The 20,029-nt window shown below is 36.1% G+C and overlaps 1 protein-coding gene across 3 annotated transcripts in view; it reads right to left on the reverse strand.

Moving 5' to 3' along the window:
- Positions 1–1,969: 1,969 nt before the first annotated feature.
- The window catches only part of CCDC18 (coiled-coil domain containing 18), a 126,720-nt gene continuing 108,660 nt past the window's right edge, over positions 1,970–20,029 (reverse strand). For all 3 annotated transcript variants that reach the window (XM_037162041.2, XM_037162042.2, XM_053668272.1), the window contains 2 exons: positions 16,773–17,234; positions 1,970–2,173 (listed from right to left, as the gene is read on the reverse strand). In XM_037162041.2, coding sequence (XP_037017936.2) covers positions 2,159–2,173; positions 16,773–17,234 — 477 coding nt within the window. In that variant the 3' untranslated portion in view covers positions 1,970–2,158. The remainder of the gene's footprint in view (positions 2,174–16,772; positions 17,235–20,029) is intronic.

A 20,029-nucleotide genomic window follows, 5' to 3' on the forward strand; every position in this document is an offset into this window, starting at 1 on the left:
TAGAGCATTTCTATTATCACAGAAAGTTTGCTCCTGTTCTTTTCCATTCAATTCTCCACCCACAAAGACAACCACTGTTCTGAATTGTATTATCATATTTTGGTTGTATGTCTGTTCTTAAAAGTTATATAAATTGAGTCACATAGTATTTATTTTTGTGTATAGCTTTTTCATTCAGTGTATTTTTGAGCTTTATCCATGTTATTGTATATAACAGTTTATTCTTTTTATGATATATAAATATATGTATCAAGTTGCTTATTCATTCTTCTACTGATAGACTACTGACTTTTTTTTTAGTTTTGGGCTATGAATGAAAAAGGTAATATGAACATTAATGTAAAGTCTTTTGGTATACATACATTTTCATTTCTTTTGAATAAATACACAGGAGTGCCATTGCTGGATCACATAGTAAATGTATGTACAATATTAAAAGGAACTGCCAAAAAATTTTTTCAAAGTGACTCCAGATGCTCTGCATAATTTGGTGTTGTCGGTCATTTTAATATTAGCTATTCTAAAGGGTACCCCATGCTGCTTTTTAATTTCCCTGGTGACTAAAAATGTTCAACGCTTTAAAATGAGCATGTAACCAATCACATATACTATTCTGTTAAGTCTCTATTTAAGTTTTATACCTATTTTTAAATTGAGATGTTTGTCTTTTTACTTTTTATTTCCCGTGAGTTAAGTTTTCTGTCCTATGTATTTATAGCTCTTGCTCTGCTTGTATCTTTCATTTTCTTAATGATGAATTTTGAGAGTTGTTTTAAATTTTGTTCAAGTCTAGATTATTAACTTTTTCTCTTATATTAGTGCTTTCTGGGCCATAAGAAATCTCTACCTACTTTAAGGTCATAAAGTGATTCTCCTATATTTCTTCTAGAATCTTTATAGTTTTAGCTTTTTGTTTTTTAATTTTGTTTGTTAGTTTATTTTGTTCATTAGAGTCCACACATGAGTGAAATCATATGGTATCTGTCTTTCTCTGACTGGCTGATTTCATTTAGCATCATACTATCCAGGTCCTCCCATACTGTCACGAAAGGTAAGATTTCATTGTTTTTTATAGCCAAGTAGTATTTCATTGTGTGTATGCACCATAGCTTTTTTTGTCCACTCATCTAGTGGTGGGCACTTGGGCTGCTTCCAAATCTTGGCTCTTGTAAATCACACTGCAGTGAGCACAGGGGTGCACACATTCTTTTGAATCGGTGTTCTGTTCTTCAGGTATATTCCTGGAATTGGAATCACTGGGTCAACATATTAATGGCTTTAATGATTAACTATTACTGTAGAAATGATTAACTATTATTTTTTAAAGATCATTTATATTCACTTGCAAATTAAATGTGATTTAAAGACAGCAAGTCTAAACTTTAGAGAAATCTGTAAATTCAAATGTTTAAATTTCATCTTAATTTTGCTGCATTGTTTTTATTCTGCCTTAAGCTAACCATGTGTAAATGGAGTCACTAACTCTAAGTCCCTGTCTTGATGCTTACAACACATCAATTTCTTTGCAGCACACACTTGTTACACAATTTCGCCAGTAAAACAGGAATAATGATTGTAGCTACTTCACATGATTGTTATGTGGATTAAATAAGTTAACAAATATAAAATATCTAGAATAGTGCCTGATAAATGGTAAACACTTAACAGAAGCCTGTCATTATTAGTACAATTATGATCATGTGGCAGAATGACTTCTAAATTCAAGGTTTATTTAAAAAATGAAGTATTACTAGAAAAATAAACATATTATGGTAGTTTGATTAAAAATATAAATGACTCAATGTACTTGTATATTTTAACAATAATTTTTATATAAAAAAGCAAAGATAAGGGAAGCAGCAAATTTAAACCAAAAATAATGAAAAACGTAAATTAATTTTCAGAAAAAGTATAAATAAGCTTTAGAAGAAAGAACTTTATCTTTAAATTATTGAAATAGGGGGTGAGTATGGCAGGGGAGAGTAATGGAGGAAAAATAGGGACAAGTGTAATGGAACAACAATGAAAGTACTGAAATATAAAATTTATTCAAAAGCAGTAAAATAAGAGCATCTATGAAGTATGAGCTACATATAAGAAGAAAACGCAGCACAGTACCAAAAATCCCATTTTTCGTTACATCAACATCTTCTTTTAATTATAATTTTTCTCCCTGGAATAATGAAAAATATTAAGTTAATACTTAAAATATTCTTACATTGATTTAGTATTAAAAGTCTACTATAACAAATCAGGAGCATAATTTAAGGCAAGGGTGGGGAATTCTAAGTTAACTGAAATATGTGATTTCGAAAAAGTCAATAATAGGCCACATGAATGTAAGAAACAAATAATTATGGTGGGGGTGAGGAAGGAGTGCAATGTTAAATTAAATTGATTTTAAAAACAAAAAGGGAGACATAATAAATGTAAGATATTTAGCTATTGGTGTCACCTAATTCAAATAAGGGTTTAAGAAAGATAGACGGAAGACTACATGGAAAAAACTCAATGGAAAAGAAAGAAGAAAAATAGAGCAGGAAAGGAAAAAAATGAGAAAAAATGTTTGCACAAAGAAGAAGCACCACATAAAGAAGTAGAAAAATAGAGGGGAAAAACTCAGAAGACTAAAAATGCAAGTCAAATACTCTCATCATACCTTGGACCTTGGGCCAAAAACCTGAAAACGTTATGAAATCTCTAAGTATTTATTACCTGCATTCCTGCTTTATCTTAAGTTTCTTCTATCTCCCCCCACCCCCATAGCTGATTTTCCCAATTCTTATTTTTCATTTTATTGCATGGTATACAGACCATATTTTGTAAATTAATTTTCCTTTTAGAAATAAGATGAATGTAAATACTGCTTCTCACAACACTCTAACAAACTATGAATTTGCTATTCAATCAGTATTCACAACATTTCCACTGCTTTAATCCAGAGAGTTTCATTCAGTGTATTGTGGCAGGCACAGGGGTGTGCTGTGAGAAGTTTTAAAACATGCAATACCTGACTATTTAGTCAGGGCCACTGACCTCTTTTTCCTTGAATTGTCAAATTAAAAAATGACAACAGCCAACACAACAATAGCTGTTCATTGTGAATGAATAAAAATTATATCTATTTTTTGTCAGATTGACAAAAATACACATATTTTTTTGGTGTGCTGTAGAATTTTAGTAATTAGTTTATGTGTGTCATGAGATGAGAAAGGTTGAAATTCACTGCTCTAATCTAAAATGAAGCTTGTGAATGTCTTGAAATACTTCAAAATTGTATGTGTAATATTTGATTAATTCTGAAGCTTTTTCAGTCTGAAAGCAGAATACAGCTGTGTTAGAAGCTTTATTGTGAATGAAGTTGACAACATAGTTAACTGTTAGGAAATTTAGTATTTGGGCTGCAACCAAAAAAAATAACACTTATTAAGCACTTTTCACACACCAATTTCTATGTTCTGGACCAGTGGATTTTTAAGACTGCACTCTCTGAAGCAGGATTTGATTAGGTCCAACTGATGCCCTAAGCACAGCTCAACAGGCCCCTGGCCCTTCCATTTCTTACAATAATGAGTTTAAGGGTCCTTTACACAAATCGGCTGATGAGTTAAATGCTCTCTAGCTTCGGCCAGCTGGTTTTACTTTCTACAGAATTGAAACTCAGAGACTTCCGCCAAGATGGAGGCATAGGTGGATGTGCCGTGCCTTCTCCCACAACCAAGATTAGAGAAAACTAAATATTAGCAACAGAAAACACAGCCAGAACACGGAAAATTGAACTTTTCGGAAGTCCGTTAACAACAAATTCTTCAGCCTGACCGGTAAGGGGCGAAACCAGCGGCTGGCGGAGCAGGGTTGCACAGGAGGACTCGGCCAGACACACTCAGGCCCGCGGAATCCAGACGCAGGGTCAGACCTAGTGAGCGACCCAGCGAGCAACCAGGCGAGCGACCTCGGGGGAGACAGCCGGGCCGGGGCTGCGTGTTGACTGAGGTCGCGCATTTGTGCGAGGGTGGACAGGCGAGGAAGTGGGCGGTTGGACCAGGCCGGCAGGTCCCCACGGCAAGCGGCAGTGGAGGGCGCGCCATTTCCCTGCTCTGACCCCACCTCCACATACAGCGTCATAACCCAGCGACTCTGAGTGGCCCGGCCCAGGTGAACCACCTAAGGCACTGCTCCTCCGCACCCAGCTGTGAGAAGCGGCAGAGGGGGTCGCCATTTCCCCGCTCTGGCCACGCCCCCACATACAGCGTCACAACCCAGCGACCTGGGAATCCAAGCCGCCGCTTCTCACACTTAAAGGGCCCGAACAGACCAAGAATGGCGCAGGAGGATCTCAGAGCCCCAGAAATAAATCTAAGCGATGAAGAAATAGCAAAACTCACAGACGCACAGTTTAAAAAATTGGTGATCAGGATCCTCACAGAACTGGTTGATTATACGGACAAATTAGACAAATATATGAAGGCGAAACTCATTGAAATGAATGGAATTGCACAGGACACCAATAGCAATGAAAAGGAAACTGGGACTCAAATCAATGGAGTGGACCAGAAGAAAGCAAATAATGGCCAAACAGAAAAGAGTCAAGAAGCAAGAATTCAAAGAAATGAGGAGAGTCTTAGGAACCTCCAGGACATCTTTAAACGCTCCAACATCCGAATTATAGGGGTACCAGAAGGGGGAAAGGCACAGCCACCAGTGGAAAACTTCTTTGAACAAATAATAAAGGAGAATTTCCCCAATCTGGCAAAGGAAATAGACTTCCAGGAAATCCAGGAAGCTCAGAGAGTACCAAAGAAGTTGGACCCAAGAAGGAACACACCAAGGCACATCATAATTACATTAGCCAAGATTCAAATGAAGGAGAGAATCCTAGAAGCAGCAAGAGCTAAGGGGACAGTCACCTACAAAGGAGTCCCCATCAGACTGTCAGCAGATTTCTCAAAAGAGACCTTACAGGCAAGAAGGGGCTGGAAAGAGGTATTCCAAGTCATGAAATCTAAAGACCTACAACCAAGATTGCTCTATCCAGCAAAGCTTTCATTTAAAATGGAAGGACAGATAAGGTGCTTCTCAGATAAGATCAAATTCAAGGAGTTCATCATCACCAAGCCCTTATTATACGAAATGTTAAAGGGACTTATCTAAGAAAAAGAAGTTAAAGAAACATGAACAGTGAAAGGACAACAAACTCACAGTTATTAACAACCACACCTAAAACGAAAGCAAACTAAAAGGACAGCTAGATCAGGAGTGGAAACATAGAAATGAAGATCTCAAGGAGGGTTAGCAACAGGGGAGTGGGAGGAGGAGAAGGGGGGAGAAGGTACAGAAAATAAGTAGCATAGACAGTAGATAGAAAATAGATGGGGGGCAAGAATAGCATGGGAAATATAGAATCTAAAGGACTTGAGACACTAAAGGGGGGTCATAAACTAAAGGGGGGGGTGATGGTGGGGATGGGGGGTAGGGTGGAGGGGAATAAAGGGGGAATAGAACAACTGTAACAGCATAATCAATAAAAAAATAAATAGTTAAAAAAAAAAAGAATTGAAACTCATATGATGAGTCAGAAACAAATGTAATACCTGAAGATACCTCAAACCAAACTTTTAACCTTTACATTCACAATACTGAAGAAAAAAATTTTTTAACAAATCAAATTAAATTGGAACATGGCAGGTAAATGTAATTACAAAATATTCTATATAGGAGACCATTCTGTGTGGTGGGGGCCCAGCTCCCACTCAGAGATGCACAGAACCCACACTCACAGATAGGTTTCTCCCATGGGGAATCAGGCCTGCTCTGTACCTAGACTGCTACGAAACTTGCTTTTGCTAAAATTCCCTCACCTTGAATTGAGGCAGAAAATATTTACTACAAAGTAACTTCCTAAAATCCATGCTAAACCTTCCAAGGATGAGTGTAACCAGTTCACCCATTTTTCCCTTTGCATTTGCAAATATCCTTTTTCTGTGATGTGACTAGCAGCATTGTCTCCTTTGTTTTCTGTAAAAGGAAACCACCCGAAGCAAACCTGTGCCTAGCAAATGAGGACCACCATGTAATGTGCCAAGAAACCCAATAAAGGCCAGTCAAGGGCCGAGGCTTTTTCTACCCTTGAGAGAAAAGCTATGCTGTCCCTTTTCCTCCACCCGACTCAGGAGTCTGTGTGAATTTCTCTATCTCATCCATAAAGTGGTGGACCCCATGAGCTGGGGTCCACATCAATTCTACTCTAGTTAGGTGTGGCAGTTAAAGAGTTAAAGGCATGATAGCTAGGGCAAAAAAAAAACTGTGGTGCTCCACTTCCCTTGGGGTCCTAAGCTTGTGTTTATTTTCCTGAAAGGTTAATCCAGGGCTGCCCTGGAGTGTGCATAAGCAGCCATGAAACAGGGTGAGCAAGTAACTGGATAAAGATCAGACACAATCCTCTCTCAATCAAATAGATTACCTTTGCATCTGACTGACATATTTGGATTTCTTTATAACATTTCATTTAAACAATAGTTTCCTGGGCTTAAAAGAATTTAAAAATTCTTCTTATGAATCAGACACCAATGTAATGTTATACTTTAGTAGTGGGTGAATAAGCTGAGGACCAGGACTAGCCTGTGTCCAACCTGTGGCCCACAGGCTACACGTAGTGCAGGAAGTCTATGAATGAGGCCCAACACAAAATTGTAAATTTACTTAAAACATTATGTGATTTTTTTGTGATTATATGTCACAATGTATTTAATGTATAGCTCAAGACAACTCTTCTTCCAGTGTGGCCTGGAGACACCAAAATGTTAGACACTCCTGCTATAGATAATGGTTTTACAACCCAATTTAAGATATCTCATGTAAAATTTACAGAGCAATACACGTTCACTAATACAATGTATATGTAAATGACCATGAATAGTAAAACCACAGCAAGTCAAAATTTCAACAGTAGCAATCTTCACCCTGAATTTTCTCACCTTCCATTACAATAAAACCCAACAGTGGCCCTGGCCAGGTGGCTCAGTTGGTTGGAGCATCACCCCACACACCAAAAGGTTTCAGGTTCTATCCTGGTCAGGGCACATATGGGAGGCAACCAATGAATGTTTCTTTCTTGCATTGATATTTTTCTCTCCTGCTCTTCCTCTCGCTCTAAAAAAATGAACAGACATATCCTCCATGAGGATTTAAAGAAAAAAAAAAGTGAAACTAGAAAAGAAAAAGAAATGGAGGCCATACAGAAAAAGCAATGAGATGTCTTTGTTACCTTTCCCTTAAGATTAAGGTATAATATACAAGTAATGACTACCAGGGAATTAAGTAAAACCCACAGATAAGCATTTGTCATGCATAAGTTCTACCATGGGTCTTGAAGGAGCAATAAATTGAGTTCTGAGCAACCCAAAGAGCAAGTCCCTTTTATCCAATACAAAATTAAGTCAATACAGGCAATGCATTTGAGGCTCATGAACTATGAGAGTCCCATGTGAGCTTAAAGTTATGAGTACTGACCATGGTTAATGCAAATTTAAAACTCAGTAGAGTATTACTAGCAATAAAACCATATGTGTATAGAATTTAACTTTGGCTGGATTTTCTTAAGAACTGGCTACAGTATTTGCACATTTTAATTTTCACTGAGCTTCTGTGATAACAAAATAGGAAAAAATAGCTTGAAATATTCAAATCATCTCTCTATTCCAATGGCCTATATGATGAGAAATCATTCTATCAGTTGTATAGTAACTTTTTAAGTCATACTCTCTTAATTGACTAAGCAGTTGCAAGACCGAGCTATTTAATTAGACAATACTGAAGAAAATATAAATGCAACTATATAAATAGGATATCAACAGTGGTTAAGGACAGAGACTCAGTTTTCTCATCTATATAATGGGCATAATAACAGTGCCCACTATAACAGAACTATTTGGTACTATTAGGATAATGGTACATATCGCAGGGTTGTTGATAAAGATTAAATGAGTTGATTTCTTTAGAGCATTTATAATAGTGCCCAGCATACAGTAAATGCCATGTATTATAATGATCATAATCTGTCACTGTGCTTATCAAATTTATCCTATATACTATAAATTAAGTTCTATTTTACCAAAAATAGACTCTTGCACACCAATGACCCTAAGGGCCATTGATATACAGCAGAAGTCTTAAAGGGAGCAGCAGTACTCTTCCCTAAAGAACATTCTGGAAATTTATAAGAGTATTTTTTGGTTGTCACTATGATGGGGAGAAAGAGACATCCTGTAGCTGGCACATAACACACAGGAACAAAAAGATGTCAGATGTCATGTACTTTTCAGGGCTATTCCATATAACGAAACTACCTGCCAGGCAATTTTACTAGACTTCTCTGGACATTTGTATTTTCCTACTCTCCAAGATAACTATTTCATCTATCTTCCCTGTTCTCAAACCTCCAAAACCTCACCCTGCCATAGATAATAACATTTCTTATTTCATTAAGAAAATAAAAGCGATCAATGAAGAAATTCTTCCCTTCCCACCAAATCTTCCTCTTCCTGAGTTTCTGGACCCATGCAGTCTACCTTCTTTCCCACTGCAGTGGACTGACCTTTTATTCAAGGCCAACTGTGCTTCTCTATTGGATCATTTCTCCTTCATCCTACCTTAAGAAATTTATTCCTTCCACTCTCTGTCTTGAATTATCAGCTTCCCATCTACTGGATCATTTCTACTACAGTAAAACCCACGATACAGTGAAGCTGCAATAAATGGACCGTGATATAGCAAGGGACAACTGTATACTTCACTGATGAGTACCCACATAGAATTTTATATGTTGTTAAAATTATGTAGGTTTAAGAGTGTAGAAAGTGTTTAAGAGCATATAAAGTGTTTATAAGAGTGTGGGAAAGGTTAATAAAAGAGTGGGAAAGGTTTATAGGAGTGTGGGAAGGGTTTATAACCTTAAAATATGTATAAATAATAAAATAAATATAACGCCACTACTTTGTAGATTTTCACCTATCACAGGGTCTCTGGAATGTAACTCCTGTGATAGGGGAGGGACACTGTAATACATAAAATGCTGGTTTATCTCTTACCCTAAAAAAACAAAACAAAAAATTCTCCCTTGACAACGTATCTCTCTACTTTACTCTATACCAAAACAGTTGTTTATTCTTGGTATTTCCATTTCTTCTCCCATTCTCTCCTGATTGCACTCTATTTAGGCTTTTATTCCCACTATCTGAAGTCATTCCTATAAAGACATCAACAGCTGTCATAGTACCAAATATGACATCCATTACGAGTCTTCACTTTATTTAGCAACATTTGATATTGCTGATCTCACTTTCCTACTTAAAGCGCATTCTTCAGTTGGCTTATGGAATATTATATTCTCCTAATTTTTTTCCTTTACTTTACTCCTTTACTTTTACCACTTTACTTCTCAGTTAGCTTTATCAGGTCCTTAGCTTCTTGAATACTAAAAGCAATTTAGCTTTATAAATTAGGCTTGGTTTTTGGACTTCTTTATCTACCTCCACTAATTCTCTTGATTTAATACAGCACTATGGCTTTAACTACCATTTATATGCTGATGCTATTTAAACTTAAAACTTCAAAATAAAACCGGGTGACATCAGAAGAATGGTGGTGTGAGAGATTCCCTTGGTCTCTCCCCTTGAAGTTACAAGTTCAACAGCTATGATTCACCAAAGGATTTCCTACTTAACACAAACATGGCTGAGATAACTGCGCATTAAAACACCTGAAGGTGGGTGCCATAGATGCAGCCCAGAGCTCACTGTGGGTCTCAGGAGAAGTTGCCACCTGTATCTCCTGAGACCCGAAGGAGCAGAGATACACTGAGCATTCCTGCCTGAGTGGTTGGTACGAGCAGCAGCTGAACCCAATGACCAGAGTGGATATCAAGCGCAGAGATACAGTCACAGTTGTCTGGTGGCCACCACTGTGAGGCAGAAAAACAAATCATGGAGTTTGGTCACATCCCCTCACCTCCAGAGTGAGCAGCAGGCCCCAGAAGAAGCTGGAGCAGTGAGCTTCAAGCTGCAGAGCACATTATCTGTAGGCCTGAGAACTGGAGAGGCAAAGCATTTTTCTTTAAGTGGCACACGCACACTGCAGCTAATCTCAATGACGCGTGGAGATACAGAGGTGAGTTGTTGAGGTCTGGCAGTTGCTATTACTGGGAGGAGAACAAAGCCACAAACACAGCAAGCAGCCTCTCCCAGCTCACCTCCCCCAACCCATCAAGGCTGAGTGCAGTGAAGGCTGGAGAGTTGGGGGTACAGGGTGAAGGGAGGATAAGAGTGAAAAAATTCGGGAAAATTATAATAGCATAATCAATAAAAATATTTTCAAAAATAAAGGAGAGAATCTTAAAAGCAGCAAGAGAAAAGGAGACAGATACCTATAAAAGAGTTCCCATCAGACTGTCAGCTGATTTCTCAAAAGAAACCTTATAGGCAAGAAGGGGCTGGGAAGAAGTATTCAAAGTCATGAAAGAAAAGGACCTACATACAAGATTGCTCTATCCAGAAAAGCTATCATTTAGAATGGAAGGGCAGATAAAATGCTTCCCAGATAAGGTCAAGTTCAAGGACTTCATCATCACCAAGCCCTTATTATATGAAATGTTAAAGGGACTTATCCAAGAAAAAGAAGATAAAAAATATTAATAGTAAAATGACAACAAACTCACAATTATTAACAACTGAACCTAAAAACAAAAACAAACTAAGCAAACAACTAGGACAAGAACAGAATCACAGAAATGGAGATCACATGGAGGGTTATCAAAGGGAAGGTGGAGTGGGGAGCATGGGGGATAAGGTACAGGGAATAAGAAGCATAAATGGTAGTTATACAACAGACTGGGAGAAGTTAAGAACAGCACTGGAAATGCAGAAGCCAAAGAACTTATATGTATGATTCACAGACATGAACTAGGGTGGGGGAATGCTAGTGGGAGGGGCGATGCAGGGCAGAGGGACATAAACTGGAGAAAAAAAATAAGACAACTGTAACAGCATAATCAGTAAAATATATTAAAAAATTTTTAAAAGACCACCTGGCTTTGCCCTTTATTAACTGTAATACTGGGTAAGTTATTTCACTTTTCTGCACCTGTATTACCTCAATAGAAAAGTGAGAATAATACCCTCAAAGAAAAAAGAAACAAGAAAAATGCCAAATAACTTAACAATACCTCTTAAAGAATAAAAAAATACAAGTGCAGCCCAAGTCAACAGAAGAAATGAGATAATAAATTAGAGCAGAATTAATTAAATAACATAGAGAACAAAAACACAATACAAAAAATTTATGCGACAGCTGGTTCTTTGAAAAGATTAATAAAATTGACAAATCTCTGGCTAGACTCACTAAAGAAGAGACAAAAGACTCAAAATCTGAAATGAATGAGAAGTTACAATGGACACCACAGAAATACAAAGGTTCATATATGAATGCTATGAAAGACTATATGCCATCTAATTCAATAACCTAGAAGAAATGGACAAGTTCTTAGAAATATATAACCTTCCTAGAATGAATCACAAAGAACTGGAACATTTAAATAGACCAACCAACAGCAAGAAAATTGAAACAATCATGAAAAACATCCCCAAAAGTAAAAGTCCAGGACCAGATGGCTTCACTAGTAAATTCTATAAAACAGTCAAGATTTAATACTTATCCTTCTCAAATTCTTCCAATAAATTCAAGAGGCAATTCTTCCTAACATATTTTATGAGGCGAACATTACCCTGAACCCAAAATTGGCAAGGAAAACACACAGAAAACTATACACTGATATCTCTCATGAATACAGATGCAAAAATCCTAAACAAAATATTAGCAAATCAAATACAATAATACATTAAAAGGATAATACATCACAATCATGTGGGGTTCATTCTAGGGGCACAGGATGGTTCAATACATGTAAATCAATCAGTGACATACACCATATTAACAAAATACAAGATAAAATCATATGATCATATCAATAAATGCAGAAAAGCATTTGACAAGATAAACATCATTTATGATTCAAACACTAGATAAACTGGGTATAGAAATACCTCAACAAAATAAAGGCTACATATGACAAACCCTCAACTAATATCATAATCAATGGTGAAAAACTGAAAAATTTTCCTCTAAGATCAGGAACAAAATAAGAATGCTCACTCTCACCACTGTTATTTAGCATAGTCCTGGAAGTCCTGGCCAAAGCAATCAGGCAAGAGAAAGAAATAAAATGCATCCAAATTTGTAATGAACAAGTAAAATTATCACTTTTTCAGGTGACATGATTCTTTATACAAAAAACCTTACCAACCAAAAAACTATAAGAAACAATAAACACATACAGTAAAGTTGCAGGATACAAAATAAATGTACGAAAATCCACTGCATTCCCATATATAAACAATACAATTTCAGAGAAATAAAAGAAAAAAATTGTAATTGCAACAAAAATATAATGAAACATCTAGGGATAAACTTAACAAAGGATGTGAGGACCTATATACTGAAAATTACAAGGCATTATTTAATAAAGTGAAGAAGACACAAAGAAATGGAAATGTATTTTGTGTTCACTGATTGGAAGAAACAACATAGTTAAAATGGTCATACTACCCAAAGCAAGATACAGATTTAATGCGATCCCCATCAAAGTCCTAATGGCATTCTTAAAAGAAACAGAACAAAAAATCCTCAGATATGTATGGAATCACAAAGGACCCAGAACAGCCAAAAACAATCCTGAAAAATAGAACAAAACCGAAGGAATCACTCTCCTTGACTTCAAATGATAACAACAGTAATCAAAAACAGCATGATACTGGCAGAAAACAGACACAGAACAATGGAAGAAAATTAAGAACCCACATGTGCACAGGGAAATAATTTTTGACAAAGGAACCGAAAACATACAATGCAGAAAAGAAAGTTCTTCAATAAATGATGCTAAGAAAATTGGAAAGCCTCATGCAAAAGAATAAAACTAGACTGCAATTTGTCACCATATATAAAAATTAACTCAAAATGGATCAAAGAGCTAAACACGAGGCCTGAAACAATAAATTACATAGAAGAAAAACAGGTACTAAACTTATAGAAGTTGATCTTATAGAGGATTTTATAAATTTGACATCAAAGGCAACGGAAGTAAAAGCAAAAATAAATGAACGGGACTGTATCAAACCAAGAAGCTTCTGCGCAGCAAAAGAAACCATCAGTAAAACAAAAAGGTAGCCAACCAAATGGGAGAAGACATTTGCAAATGACACTTCTGATTAAGGGTTATCCAAAATATATAAAGAACTCATACAACTCAACAACAACAAAAAATCCATTTAAAAAAATGTGCAGAGGATCCGAACAGACACTTCTACCAGAAAGACTCACAAATGGCCAACAGATAAATGGAAAGATGTTCAACTACACTAGATATTAGGGTAGTGCAAATCAAAACTACAATGAAGTACCACCTCACACCTGTTAGAAAGGCTGTTATCAACAACACAAGTAATAACAAGTGTTGGAGAAGTTGTGGAGATAAAGGAACCCTCATTCACTGTTGGTGGGAAGGTAAAGTGGTACAACCACTATGTAAAACAGTATTTTTTGAGGTTTCTCAAAAAATTAAGAATAGAGTTACCATAAGACCCAATAACCCCTCTTCTGGGTATCTTCTGGAAAAACTTGAAAACATTTATTCATATAGAGATATGTACCCCTGGTTCAGTATGGCATTAGTCATGGTGGCCAAGACATAGTAACAACACAAATGTCTTTCAATAGGTGATTGAAGAAGATGTGGTACATACATACAATGGAATACTACCCAGCCATAAAAAGATGACCTACTGCCATTTGTGACAACATGAATATCATGCTAAACAAAATAAGTCACACAGAAAAAGTCAAGAACCATATGATTTCATTTACATGTGGGATATAAAACTGAAAGCAACAAAGGAATATGTAATCCAAACAAACAGACAAAAACTCAGACACAGACAACAGTATGGTGGTTACCAGAAGGAAAACAGAGTGGGGAACTAGTAAAGAGTAAAGGGGGTCTACTACATAGTGACAAAAGGAGACCGGACTTTGAGTGGTGAACACGCAATGCAATACACAGATGACGTATCACAGAATTGCACATTTGAAACCTATCAGATTTTATTAGTGTCACTCCAATAAATTTAATAAAAACTAAAACAAAAAATTATAACTTTAGCCTGGCTGGTGTAGCTCAGTGGATTGAGCATGGGCCTGTAAACCAGAGTAGGTTCAATTCCCAGTCAGGGCACATGCCTGGGTTGCAGGCCAGTTCCCAGCAGGGGACACACGAGAGGCAACCATGCATTGACATTTCTTTCCTTTTCTCCTTCCCTTCCCCTCTAAAGATAAATAAATAAATAAATCTTTTAAAAAAATTATAACTTTAGCCCTGACTGGTGTATTTCAGTGGATTGAGCACCTGCCTGAGAATCAAAGAGTGACTGGTTTGAGTCTCAGTCAGAGCACGTGCCTAGGTTTCACGCCAGGTCCCCAAGTGGGGGGCACGTGAGAGGCAACCACACATTAGTGTTTGCCTCTCTTTCTTCTTCCCTTCCCATCTCTCTAAAAATATAATTTTAAAATCTTTTAAAAAATTAGCCCTGGCTGGTGTACCTCAGTGGATTGAGCACAGGCCTGTGAACCAAAAGATCACAGTTCGATTCCCAGTCAGGGCACATGCCTGGGTTGCAGGCCAGTTTCCGGCACGGGCCAGTTCCCAGGAGAAGATGCACCAGAAGCAACCATACATTAATATTTCTCTCCTCTCCTTCCCTTCCCTTCTAAAGATAAATAAAAAAATTTTTAAATCTTTTAAAAAATTATAAATTCAGTCTCATACTAATCTCTCTCATTCGTTACCTCCACTTGGACATCTAATAAAAAATCTCAAATTTAATATATCTAATAAAATCAAATTCTTGATTCTCCCTTTGCCTTCAAATCTGCTCATCTCCTAGTATTCCCCCATCTCAGTAAATACTCAGTTACTCTGGCCAAAGTCTTTGTAGTCTTTCTTGACTTCTATTTCACTCTAAACCTACATCAAATTCTGTCGGCTCTACCTTCAAAATATATCCAGAAATCGAACCATTCTCAACAGTTCTACATCTATCCTCCTGCCCATCCAAAATCATCTCTTGCCTGGATTATTACAAGTAGCCTCCTACATGGTCTCTGCTCTTGTCCCTTTATCATCCATTCATCATAAAGCAGCCAGAGTGATCCTTTAAAAAATAAATTTTCATGTCACATCCCTAAGCAGAACCCTCCAATGGCTTCCCATCACACTTCAAATAAAATCCAAACTTCTTTCAGGAACTATAAGACCCCTAGGACACCCCCCAACATTATCTTTTACCTTATCACTTAATATCTGCCCTCTTATTTACACCAAACCAGCCACACACATCCTTGCTGTTTTTTAACATTCCAAGCATGCTACCACCTCAGCATTTTGTACCTGTTGTTCCCTTTCCTCCAATGCTCTTCCTCTAGATACTGAGATAGTGACTTCCCTACTTCCTTCAGGATTTTGATCAAATGTCACCTTCTTATGAGGTCTTTCCTGACCACTCTATCTAAAACAGTACTCCTGTCACATTGTATCTTACTAACTTTTCTTCATAACACTTATTTTCACCTGGCTTTGGAACATATACCTATTTACTTGTTTATTGATAGTCTCTCCACTAAAATATAAGTTCTGTTTGGATAGGTTCTTGGTCATTTTTATTTGTTTCTATAATCCTAATGCCTGATTATACAAAAAAGATACTCAATAAATTATAAATTAATCAAATGGCTAAATAAATGACATACAGAAAACACAACTATAATTTTAAAGGCTAGATAAAAACATTTTATCAGGCTTTATAGAATATTGTCTTAATTATTATACCACAATTTCATAATGTACAAATTTTGTTTTACCCACAATATTATTACATTTATATAGTTTTCTACTTATAAATAGTAGATTAAGCTCTTTGTAATGTAAGAAATGAATATGAAGAAATAAAAAGAAACTCCAAAAGTTTTTGTCTTGGATCCATTCTAAAAACACTTTTTAAATTGATTAGGACACTAAACGTATTTTGATGTGTTTGAAAATGAGACAAATAAGCACTTTAAAAAAGCTAAATTACCTGGAAGAGATTCTTTATTTCCATATGCTTATACACATTGTTGAGTGTAGTAGGAGCAAAGTTGCCTATACAGGCTGATGTGCTCAAAGAATAAAGGGAGTAGATAAATCATGTGAATGAGATATTCTGAGCCACTGTGAAAGTTTATGAACTAAACACAAGTTATTTTCATTGTTACTAGAATGGTTTGCAGGAAGTCTAGAAACAAACTAATTTTCAAGCTCCAAAGACAGTTTTTAATATTCTAGAGTTACAAATACTTTCCTAAAATGAGGAAGAATCAGTTATTTAATCAAACATAGAGATTATATTTAATCAAAGATATTGGCTATTTTAACAAAAGTTATTTTTCAAAGCTAAATTTTCAACTCTAACTTTGTTGTAAAAGCATTCCAAACTTAAGAGTGAATTTTTTTGTACTTACAATATTTATATACATCATCTAATGGCATGCTTCATTTAAATATATGAATTTTCTACAATAAAATGATATTCAACAGACAAATTATTATAAATCCCAATGTATGAAATACATACCTGAGTTAAACCAGCACCTGTTTGCATAGAAGACTTTTTTAATAGTCTCACTTCTCTGTTTATGTATCTTAGCATTCCACTGAGAGTACTGAAGTCATTCTCAGAGCTGTCATCTTCTAGGTCATATGTGAGAGGTTTAAATGAGTCTGACTGGGTATAAGTCAGATCCTTCTGGCTTTCTTCTAATGCTAAAGGTTGTTCTAGTTGCATTTTTTTTAAGTCCTGTAGTAATTCTTCAGAAAGATCTTCATCACCACGAGTTTTAAAACTAAGGTCACTGGCACTAATAGAGCGACGTAGTTTTCTACACTTGAAAACAGCTGTGTGAGCATATTTAGCAAATTTTGGATCTTGAATGCCAGGAATTGCTACTGGAGATGAAAATGGGGCTGGTAGAAATTTGATGTCTTCTGCCTTTTCATGTCTAGAAATTTTGGCTTGTAATCTGGTTAATTCCGATTCCTATAGAAAAATTGGTACACAGTAGGTGCTCAATACACTTTGTTAAGTGAATTACTTAGAAAATCCCAGACTCTTATCAGTCATCTAAGTCAACCTTCCTCCCAGCATAATTCCTTTTATAACAATTCATATGGGTTTTCCCAGCTCTATTTCAATCCTTCATTTTTGGACAATTATATAATTTCACCTGAAGTATGTTTAAACCATCCTAAGTAATTCAACTAAAACTAGATTCCCCTTAAAGAATTTTTTTCTTCTTGGTGTTAATGGCAATATCATTTTCTAGTCAAGACTTAAATATTGCACCTAAAAATTTCTCTACAAATTGTAAAGACACACTATCTTTTGTTCATTTAATGTATATACACACACAAAAAAACAACTCTCTTCAGAATTTCTATTAGGAAACAAATATATATTAGCTACTACTCTGCTTTTTTATATGTCTTCATTACAAGAAAGCTTTAGTATGCTAGACTTTTTCAAAAAACATCTATTATAAAGAGATTAGTAATATTTAATAAGTTAATCTTTATTAAATTAACTTTTCATTTCTATTATTTTTATGTCCTTCATTTGGGCCTTCTGGCCCAATTAGGCCACCCTAAGAATGAGTCTGTATACATTCAAAAATCATACTGCCTAAGAAAGTTAAGAGAAGACATTTTAATTTTAAAAATTCAGTAATATGTGTAGTAGTCTCCAGTTCAATTACATTCTCCTTTTCTTATGAGTATCCATAAGATACAAATTTGTAAATCAGCTACTTTTACTCTGATACTTTCTATTTTCTTAAAAATATTGTTCATAACTGTCAGAATCACAGTGTACATTACAAAATGAAAGTTTAACATATATTCCCATTCTTTGATGTCTTTATATCACTTTACCTAGATTAACTTTATAAGTGGCTAGATGGCCATTTTTTGTAGTAAGTCTTGTATTCACATCCTTATAATGATAATAAAGTAGTTATACAGTTTATACATATATATAAGGGTTAAGTGAGGAGTTTTTTCTTTTATCTTTGCCAGAGGACATGCTCATTAATTTTAGAGAGAGGGGAAGGGAAGGCAAGAGAGAGGGAGAGAAACATCAATGTGAGAGAGAAAAAATGATCAGCTTCCTCTTGCACACTCTCCAACTGGGACCAGACCTGCAACTCAGGAATCAAACTTCCTAACTGGGAATCGAACTGGCAATGACCGCCAACCAACTGAGCCACGCTGTCCAGTGAATGTGGGGAGTTTTTTTTTTTTTTAAATATTGTGTGTTATCTAGCCATAACTGAGAAATGTAGTATCTTAGAAAGTAGGATTTCATTTAACATACAGTTTAACATCTAACTTTTATAATAAAATGTACTATACTGAATATATATAGACTCAAAGAAGGTCACTGTTGTAATCATTATTGTAGTGTGCCATAATATAATGATGTCTTTAGGGCTCTCAGAAAACGGCCTTAGCTTTGCTCTGGCTCCAGTTGCACTCAAATACCAGGCATTTGTTAGGGCACTAAAGGAAGTGAGATGGAAAGATCAGTTGCTTCCAATACTGTTATTCTCTCTCTCACTTGTTTCTGTTCTCTGTATTTAACGTTGCTATTAATGGAAATGCTTTCCATTATTTATAGCTACTTCTAATTGTTATAGTTATGCCAGCTTCTGCTCTTCTATTAGTTTTTCTTATTTCTTTCTCTCTATTCTCTTAAACTTCCTTTCAGCCTAGATTTAGAGCCAGTTCACATTGACTTTGAGAGCTAGTGTCAGGAAACAAAGAAATTCTATTTTCTGACTGGAATATTAGCTAATCATAGTACATGTTCTACAATCTTTATATGGATAGTTCATTTTATAACTGAGGCTATTTTGGTAATTTTCAAAGTAGTTGAACTTAGAACTTCTGAATAATAGATAAGGGTAATACAATTGTATTTATTTCATTGATAAAATCTAACAAATGGGCAGAGATAACTACTGTGAGAAAAAATACACAACACAGAATCTTTCAAATTTTAGTCAATTTTTCACAGTGAAGTTTTTAAAAATATATATCTTATTGATTATGCCATTACAGCTGTCCCCTTTCCCCACTTCATTCCCCTCCACCCTGCACACCCCCTCCCATCTACATTCTCCCTCTTTAGTCCATATTCATGTGTAATAAGTTCTTTAGCTTCTACATTTCCCACACTACTCTTGCCCTTCCCCTGTCTATTTTCTCCCCACTGTCTATGCTACTTATTCTACCTTCTCCCCCCTTCTCCTCCTCCCACTCCCCTGTTGCTAATTCTCCATGTGATCTCCATTTCTGTGGCTCCACTCCTGACCTAGCTGTCTGCTGAGTTTGCTTTTGTTTTAGGTGTGGTTGTTAATAACTGAATTTGCTGCCACTCACTGTTCATATTTTTATCTTCTTTTTCTTAGATAAGTCCCTTTAACATTTCATATAATAAGGGCTTGGTGATGATGAACTCCTTGAACTTGACCTTATCTGAAAAGTGCTTTATCTGTCCTTCCATTCTAAATGAAAGCTTTGCTGAGTAGAGCAATCTTGGATGGAGGTCCTCACCTTTCATGACTTGGAACTTCTTTCCAGCCCCTTCTTGCCTGTAAAGTCTCTTTTGAGAAATCAGCTGACAGTCTGATGGGAACTCCTTTGTAGGTGACTGTCCCCTTAGCTCTTACTGCTTCTAGGATTCTCTCCTTCATTTTAATCTTGGCTAATGTCCTTATGATGTGCCTTGGTGTGTTCCTTCTTGGGTTCAACTTCTTTGGGACTCTCTGAGCTTCT

This window comes from Artibeus jamaicensis, unplaced genomic scaffold, assembly GCF_021234435.1.
Source record: "Artibeus jamaicensis isolate MK-2021 breed Jamaican fruit bat unplaced genomic scaffold, CSHL_Jam_final contig_482, whole genome shotgun sequence".
In the NCBI taxonomy this organism is placed as follows: Eukaryota; Metazoa; Chordata; class Mammalia; order Chiroptera; family Phyllostomidae; genus Artibeus; species Artibeus jamaicensis.